Raw genomic sequence first — 9,434 nt, 5'->3', positions numbered from 1 at the left:
GCTTCTTCCTGCCACCCCCATCCCCACCCCGCCCCCATCCTCATCCTTAGAGGCCCCAGGCAAACGCTTCGGATTCCCGGTTAGGTCTCAGAGTAAACAGCACGCTTGGAGGATTACAATCGACCCGAGGCCAATTCGACCCTTTCCCTTTGCCGCCCTCAATTGACCCTTGAAGCAGCCCCTGCTCTCCCTTCAAATGGAAAACCCACAGACACACACACAAACAAAAACCCCAAGTCTTCCTTTCGGTTGCTACCCGCAATGACGTTTCCCCCCTCGGGTCCCGCCCCTCCAGGGGGCTTGGAATTTTGGGATTGGCCGAGAGGCTGTGGCGACAAGGCCCGGATTGGACAGCATGGCGCTGACTGACAGCGGGGGCGGCCGCCGCGCCCTCCCTCTCTCCCCGGTGTGCAAATGTGTGTGTGCGGTGTTATGCCGGACAAGAGGGAGGTGACCGTGGCGGCGGCGGCGGCGGCTCTGTTTATTGTCCCTCTCGGTGTGTGTGTGTGAGGAAATCGGGGCTGCAGCGAGGCTAAGGCGGCCTTTGAAGCAGCGGCGGCGACCGGGACGACTACTCTGGCGACTCGAGTGGCTGGCCTTCGCGGAGTGTGAGAAGGACAAGGCACCTCTGCGTCCTCGCCACGTCCGAGCGCCTCGGGCTCCCCGGCCGCCCTCGCGGCTCGCACGCCCGGGCTTCAGCCCGGCCCGCAGCGGCGCCCGCGGGCGGGCGAGAAGGCAACGCCGCCGCTCGGCTGCCGCCGGTCGCTCCCTGCTTTCTCCTCAGCCGCCGCGCTAGGCCCGGGCGACGCGGACGCCGCGCCTCGAGTTTGAGGGCAGCCGGCGGCGCGGCCTCCTCAGCGGGCTCGGCTGGACGTCCGCTCCGGGTCTTCGCGATGGGGCGCGGGGGTCGGCGCGGCTAGGAGTGCGGCGAGTGGAGCGGTGGGTGCGGAGCGGCGGGGCCCAGCGGCCCGCAGGGAGGCGGGAGCGGCTGCTGCGGCCTCAGGGCCTGTGAGCTGGAGGCACTCGCCATGGCCAAGTCGGGTGGCTGCGGCGCGGGAGCCGGCGTGGGCGGCGGCAACGGGGCACTGACCTGGGTGGTAAGTGGCTGGTCCCCGGGACGGGCGGCTGCATTGTTCCGGGCCCGCGGCGGGGGCGGAATTCCGAACGGGCGGGGGAGGGGAAAGGGAGGGAAATCCCGTCCCCCGAACGGGCGCTCCATAGGGGCCTGTGCTTGCAGAATCCTCCAGCCCGCTCCCCGCGCCTTTTCTTTCTTTCTTTCTCTGTACGTCTCTGGAAGTCCTGACTGCCAGAGCGTAATGTGTACTTGAAACTTTGGGGAGACAAAACCGCGAACGTAACATATAGCCCCCGCTTCCTCTCTTTTCTTTTTAACCAGACTCTTCCGGGGCAGCCGAACCTGAAATGGTGGGGATGGCGATAATGCAAGCGTGTCTGTGTGTGGGGCAGCATTTTCTCCAAATGTAGTTCAAGAAAACCCTGGGAAAAGGGGTGTGTGTGTGTGTGTATTCTAAATGCAGCCCTTTCTGGGGCTTTAATCTCAAAGAAGAATGCATTGGGACTTCTACAGCAAGTTGCACTTCAATTTGGAAAGCCTCATTCAATGCGCTCAATTGAGAGCGCATTGGGGATGACTTTCACAGCAGTTAATACTGTAGGTCGTCCCTCTGTCAGGGTGAGATTATTAAAAGAAGTGCTTGTCTACGTCAGCATCGCAGGTGTAACGGGGTGAGGGCTGAATGGATGTCCTGGAGAGGTGACTGAAGTGCTTAGTCCTGAAGTTAAAGGATTTCGACGCTCAGTTCCTGCTGGGAAGTAGAAGTAACTGCAGCGGAAGGAGGAAGGGAGACTGGATTCCCACGACAGATCGATAATTCGCCGGCATTTCACTTGCTCAGCGTAGAGTTCAGACCAGGGTCATTTCCTATACAGAAAACCTAGGTATTTCGGAGAAAAGTAAAAAGTGTTACATTTTTCGGGACTTTTGACGGTCTGTTCCCCCGTCCCTGTTTTAAATACCTCAAGGGAGCTTTCATATAGGCATTTTTGTTACTTAGTTCATTTTCTCTTTGTTTGGGTGAGGTTTGGGTGAGTTGAATAGCAATTTGTGCTATATTGACAACTGCTTCTTATAAAAAGGGTGCTACTGACAGCAGCAAAACATTTTAATCACTTATGTTTGCGTGCCAGGGTACGTTGCAAAATAACTTGCCATGCTCTTATTGTTGAAATTCTTTGAATGTTGTATATTACTCCGATTATGTAGAATGAAAGTATGAAGGGACTAGGGCCAGGAGAGAAAATGTCAGATACTAAGTTAGTGGTCCATGTGGACTTGCAGTAGAGGGTATGTGAGAGGAAGAAGGAGGAGATGGACACATACATGCAAAATAATGACTTTCAGAATTAATGGCTTTTACCCCTGTCACTAAAATCAGACATCGGAAAATTGACTTAGACAGCCAAATGGTATTGTAAGTTCTCATTCACTATTTGGAAGTGTTGAGGCCTGATCGGTGTTTCCTCTGAAGACCTCTGGTTCTATAATGGTAAACATTTTGCTCCGTAGTGGATTGTTGGCTTTAACATTTGATAGCAGTACTTTAATTAACTTATATAATTTTGTAGATAATTAAATGACAATTTATTTCTTTCAAGCTCCATAGGAAACTCATTGCTAATTTAGCAAAACTTGGAGGATCTCATTCAAGATAGAAAAATCCATTTGAAACTGAAATTGACTTATTGATTAAAGGAATTTTCATTATAAAGCAGATTATGGAAAATATGGGAAATGCAGTAAAATAAAGAAAGTGAAGATCACTTAGTGTTTTATTTATAGAGTATATCTTATGGAATTAGAAGTTTATTAAAAAGATAATCACTCCTATAAGTCTTCTTTAAGAGTTGATGCTTACTCTAAGGTTATATGAGCATCTTTATGTCCATAATATACATCATTGATCATATAGACTGGTTTGATTTTATGGGAGGCAATATAGTGAGGTAGTTATGGGCTTTGACGTCAGGCTGATGTAGATTCAGATACTGTCTCTCCAACACATTTAGTTGGACTTTTCCCAAGGAACCTAACCTTTCTAAGCCTGTTTTTTTATCTGTCAGATAAGGTTGCATTGAGAATGAAATGAGATAACGTATGTAGCACAGTGCTGGGCTTAATGATGTTTGTTATTATTGGTGAACTTCAAGAAATGCACACTCAAATAATAGATTGCAGTTGATTTTACATAAAATATCTTTTAGCTGGGGTAAAAGCAAATTAATTTTTCCTTTGCATGAGTTGGGGCTTTATTGCAGTGGTCATCTATTTTGAGAAAGGTAACTTCGTCTGCTTTATTGAAGCTAGTGTTATGTTGCCACCTGCTTGTGGTAACAGGAAGAAATAAAAATAGAATTAGCCCCTGATTTCTTTCTTCTGGGTGAGGAGTTGTATGCCATGTGTTGCTGATATTAACTACTGTTGGGATGCATGCCAGCATGTGTTGTTAATGTCATTGCATGAAAATTTGCCTTTCAATATCTGAAACTACAAAGCCAAGTGGTTTTAGGACTGGCATTAACTTATTTTAATAATTCATTTGGTTTGTGTTTGAGTTGTAGTAGTATCTCAACCAGAATTTTTTATAATTAAAAAAAGTGAAAAATATAAACATGGCAAAGCTATTTTGATTTAAAATGTATAGCAGTTACAAAGGCTTCTCTTAAGGCAGCAGGGTTTCTTGAATTAATTCTTTGTAGAGCTTTGATTAGTAGATAGTAATAGTCTGGTTCATTCTGTCAGTCTTGTATCATAAGTGATTGTAACAAATACATTTGTGGAAATACTAGAATACAGTTATATGACTTAATCTTTTTCCCAACAATATTCTAACTTGGTAGATTAAAAAAAATTTTTAATGGAAAATGTTAAGCATCTCAAAAAGTGGTAACCAGAGTAGTATAACAAGCTTCCCTCTATTTAGCCTTAAGCTTCAATAATTATCAACCTGCCGGGTGTGGTGGCTCACGCCTGTAATCCCAGAACTTTGGGAGGCCAAGGCAGGCGGATCACCTGAGGTCAGGAGTTCAAGACCAGCCTGACCAACATGGAGAAACCCCATCTCTACTAAAAATACAAAATTAGCTGGGGTGGTGGCGCATGCTTGTAATCCCAGCTACTCGGGAGGCTGAGGCAGGAGAATCGCTTGAACCTGGGAGGCGGAGGTTGCGGTGAGCCGAGATCACGCCATTGCACTCCAGCCTGGGCATCAAGAGTGAAACTCCGTCTCAAAAAAAAAAAAAAAAAAAAAAATCAACCTAAGACCACCCACTTTATCCCTTCTCATTCTTTTGAAGCGAGCAAATCCTAGAATTTTATCACTTTCTCTGTAAATATTTCAGTATTTATCTCTAACAGTTAAGTCTCTTTTTGAAAAACTGTATAACCACAAATAACATTGTAGTTTTCTCAAAAGTCACATTTTTTGAAATATATAACATATTTTTTGGAGTGTGAATATCTCTAATTAAACATGACTATGTATTTAAATATTGTTTAAAGATGTATTTTAAGAACCTTGCTTTAGTGGTTTACTGTTGCGAGTCTAAATTGCTGAGCCAGACTTTCATAAACTATGTGCCCTTTCCAATGAAATTTATTTATTATAGTCTCCATAGTTAGATTTATCTCTTCACTGTTCCCTATACAAGTTATGCTTGTTTTTGTCACTTTGTCTTTACATATTTGCCTTCCATCCGGAATTACTTTTTCACTTCTCTTTACTAGTCTAAATCTTAACTGTTCTTCAGGGCTAGCTCAGAGCCTCGTCACATTATTATTTTCCAGTTGATACTCATCTTTTTCTTTCATTGAATGTTTGTTACTCTCATGAATCATAAAACAGAAGTCTTTATTTTTTATGTAACTTTCATGCATGATAACTTTGTCTTAATATTACAAATTTCTGAAGTTAGAGAGCATGTATTTTCCTTGTTTATGTCCTTTATAGTGTTGAACAAAGATCTGGATACGTAATCCAGTCTCAGTTATTTAAAAATTGGATAATTGACATGCTGACTTCCTAAAAAGTCTTCTATCATTAGTAGGACAAGAGTTTAAGTAGCAGTGTTTTTTAGATACGTTCTCAAGTACATGATATAGCAGTATTTAGGCACGTTTTTAATAAACTTAATTTTTCTGAATCGAAGTATGTTCACCTGTAATCCCAGGTTTGTTGGTTAGGTGGTGGCAACAATTACATTTTACTGAGTACACTTTAAAAAATAAACTTCTTGAATTTTTAAAAGTATTAACACGTATAGAACCCCATTTTAACGAAAAGTTGAAGTAGCTATAGTTATTCCTATTTGCAGAGAAGGAAACGGGTTTAGAGATTAGGTAACAAATTCTTAGGCACATGGTTAAGGCAGAGGTGGAATTTAAACCAGACTCAGTGTTCTTAACATTTACACAGCCTTCAACTTTAAAAACATTGAAAGACAAAACAACTCATCTTTTATACTCTGATAAGACAGAATAAGGAGACATCTGGGATATACCTGTCTTTTTCTACTAATCTTTTACTTTCATACAAAAAGCTAAGGAGTATATTTCCTTTTCAGAATATGTGTACTTAGTATAGCATAATGCTAAGAGTATGGGCTGTGAAATCAGATCATCTAGTTTCATAATTCACCTTTTTCAAGTACTAGTTTTGTTAGCTTTGGGAAAACACTTATCCCAACCTTAGTTATCTCATCTGTACAAAGGGAATTATAACAGTGTCTATTTCATGGAGATACTATATAAGAATTAATTAAGATTATCGTAGTGCTTGGCACATAGTAGCTCCCAGATGGGTTCACACATACATTCTCCCTTCTTTTTTAATCCAGTGATAAGTATTTTCATTCCCTTTATTATAGAGAAAGCCTATTTTCATAGCAGAAGTCTAAGCATTTGTTACTGTCTTAAGTATCTCTTATCTCTTCCTTGCCCCTTTGTTTAGAAGGGTATTTCTAAAGGAGCATAGACAGGGGACAGTTTGTTGCTTTTTGCTTCATTAATGGTGGGTAGATAACATGGCCTCTCCATTTACATATAGGTGAAATATGGTTAGAATGAACATCATGGGATGGCAGCCTTGAGGGAGAAAAGAGAGAGGAGACATTATAAAAGGTTGGTGTTAAGTCTGAGGGGATTGTACAGAAGAAGGTAAAAGAAGGGGCTCATTGCTAGGCTGCCAGCCCCCACTTCCACTCTTGTTGGCCTGGTGATGGTGAGCTTTCTGTGTTGATTATGTGAATGAGTGGCTCAGTTCTTTTTTAGTACCAACTGGCAAACCATCTCCTTTACCCTGTTTGTCAGCAATTCATTCTCCCTCAGAAAAACAAACTGGGTGCTTCTGCCAAATTGCTATATTTCAGGTGACAATTCTGTCCATTGAAGAATCTTTTGTTTTGTTTTGCAGAATGATCTTGGTGTATAGTCGTTCTGAAAAATAGGAAGTTTTACTGGAATGTTTTCCATTTTCTTCTGATGATTGAGAAATGTTCTTGAAAAAGATCAAATCTTGGATTAGTATTAAATCTGTTTTTTTATTAGGCATTAGCAATATTGCAAAAGTGCCATAAGATAGGTTAATATTTAAAATATATAGTCTATATAGTTATTTTGATATTTTTGTTATAATTTTAAATTTTCCCTAAATGCTTTGTTTAATTTGGCAGCTGACTTGAAATTCAGAAAAAGTCAATGATGTTATCATCATATTTATAAATTAAAAAGAATATAATTAAAACAACTTTTAGATATGTGTAGGAAATTTAATATGGTGATTATTTTACACTTTTATTGTCTTTATGATAATGAAAATGTAGCCTTGATTTTTTGGATTCCAATTTAATTGGATGCTGGCATTGTTTATTACTATCAGTAGTTTGGTAATTTGTTCACATAAATTAAGGCAGGGAAATAAATTACAAATAAACTTAAATAACAAGTTTTCAATCGTTAGTCTCAACGCAAATTTATTCAAAATGCTTTTGGTAAATAATAATAATAATTATTATTATATTTTTTTTGAGATGGAATCTCGCTCTGCTGTTGCCCAGGTTGGGGTGCAGTGGCGCTGTCTCGACTCACTGCAAGCTCTGCCTTCCGGGTTCTTGGCGATTCTCCTGCCTCAGCCTCCTGAGTAGCTGGGACTACAGGCGCCCGCCACCATGCCCAGCTAATTTTTTGTATTTTTTAGTAGAGACGGGGTTTCACCATGTTAGGATGGTCTGGATCTCCTGACCTGGTGATCCACCTGCCTCAGCCTTCCAAAGTGCTGGGATTACAGGCGTCAGCCACCGCGCCCAGCCAGTGAATTATTATTTTTAAAGGCATGTTGTTAATTTTTATTCAATGTGGAGTACTGGGAGCAATTGCTATAGAACATGATATCTTATTACTGTGAACATATAAGAATAAAAAAAGGTAAAATCAAAAGACTCTTCTGGGTCTAAAGTGAGCATAATTCTGTTAGCCTGCACGTGTCAGATATACATCAGTCTCTTTTATGATGTGTAAAGTTGAGGTGCTTTTATAAATATGCAGATAGGAGTTTGCTAGTTTGTGGTTGTTCAAGGCAATTTTCTGTTCTCTTTTCTGAATATTGTCAGCAAAAGTGTTAAAATTGAAGAGCTACCCAGGGTGACATTTTTTTTAAGAGATAGAGATAGTGATGATAACAGCAAGGGAGAAGGTGCAGAATAGGTTTCTCATTTAGCTTCTCTCTTCTAAGGCCAAAGGTGGTTTGTATTAAATATGCATACCTGTTCTAGGGATGGGATCATCATATTAACTGGGTAAGTTGCCCTCTCTCCCCTTACCCCAGATTTTGATTTTTAGTGACCTGGACATTGCTCAGGGGACAACTTTCTGCTGATAAACAGGAGTTGAAAGAGACTATTATTTCAGGTTTCTGTTACAAAAGCATATAAAAGTCTCAGGGGAGAACCTCCTGTGTTTGCCACTAGTGAGCCAGTGAGCAATGTAAATTACCATTTGTTGAGAATGGGAATGTAAAAGACAAATTGGATTCTAGTGTTAATTTCTACTTTCTACTCTGCCAAGGCTGCCAATCTTATTTGTGTATTTTGATTTTGTTTTTGCATAGCCTCTAGTGAGAAAGTTGGGGTTGCAGAAGTAATAAATAGGTGTAAACATTGCCTCTAGGAAAAGAAACCTTCAGTTTTATTCTAGCTTAATTATGTTTTCACATACTTGGGTTAATAAGCCTTTAACATATTTCTTTATGCATTCATTGTAGGAATTTAGAAAAGGTGTAGGAAAGATAAAAATGGCATGTATTTCTACTCTATAGATAATTTTTATTGATATTCTTTTGGGCATATTTCACATTTTTTCCTATGCATGCATATATTATGCATAATTTTTTTCTGACAAAAATGGGCTCATGTTTTATATATACTCCTTTGTAATGCCCACTAAACAGTGCCATTTTGATAAACTACTAATTTAAAAATACTTGATTATCTTTACTAATATAAATTTTCTATAAAAACTAGAGCAATAAAAGATTAACACCAATTATTTTTAGTATAGTAATTATAGACTTATTTACTCATTGAAACGTCCAAGTTTAAGGGTTTATATTAAGGGTTTTTGTTTGTTTTTTATCTATTTATTTATTTATTTATTTTTGTGATGGAGGCTTGCTATCACCCAGGCTGGTCTCAAATTCCTGGGCTCAGGGGATTGATCCTCCGGTCTCAGACTCCAGAGTAGCTGGGACGACAGGCCTATGGCACCATGCCCTAGGTTTTATAAGTTGTTTGATATTATAATTGGCAGTTGATTTGAAATATCTGCAAATGACTTCCATTGTATTCTATAAATAATGTGTATCCCTTAAGGCTTTTCCTGACTTTAAATAGAATGGTATATCTTTTTCTTTCCTCAATAGTTGTCATATGATATTTAGAAAAAAGTGTATTGTCACACATTCATCACACTTATTTTACAGTATTTCTATGTTCTTCCTAGAGAAAATTACAAATAGTATTAGACAAAGTCATCTACATTTCACATGTTCAATTTTTTTTGTTGTAAAAAAATACAACATTAAATTTACTGTCTTAGCCATTAAGTGTAGAGTTCAGTAGTGTTAAATATATTTACATTGTTAAGCAACAGATCTCTAGAAGTATTTCATTTTCCAAAACTGAAACTATATCTACTAAACACTAATTCCCTCTCCCCCCAGCCCTTGGTTAACCACCTTTCTACTTTCTGTTTCTATGATTTTGATTACTGTGGATACTTTATATGATTGTAATCATACAGTATTTGTCCTTTGTGACTGGCTTATTTTGTTTAGCAAAATATCCTTGAGGTTCATCCATGTTAT

General features: G+C 40.0%; 1 protein-coding gene across 2 annotated transcripts in view; it reads left to right on the top strand.

Moving 5' to 3' along the window:
* Window positions 1-378: 378 nt before the first annotated feature.
* Window positions 379-9,434, top strand: part of TOP2B (DNA topoisomerase II beta) — a 66,798-nt gene continuing 57,742 nt past the window's right edge. For both annotated transcript variants that reach the window (XM_034955987.3, XM_034955986.3), the window contains exon 1: window positions 379-1,097. In XM_034955987.3, coding sequence (XP_034811878.1) covers window positions 1,029-1,097 — 69 coding nt within the window. In that variant the 5' untranslated portion in view covers window positions 379-1,028. The remainder of the gene's footprint in view (window positions 1,098-9,434) is intronic.

The sequence above is a fragment of the Pan paniscus genome, chromosome 2, assembly GCF_029289425.2.
Source record: "Pan paniscus chromosome 2, NHGRI_mPanPan1-v2.0_pri, whole genome shotgun sequence".
NCBI classification, from domain to species: domain Eukaryota; kingdom Metazoa; phylum Chordata; class Mammalia; order Primates; family Hominidae; genus Pan; species Pan paniscus.
Note: the sequence above shows the minus strand (reverse complement) of the source record. Positions and strands in the feature narration are given on the sequence as shown.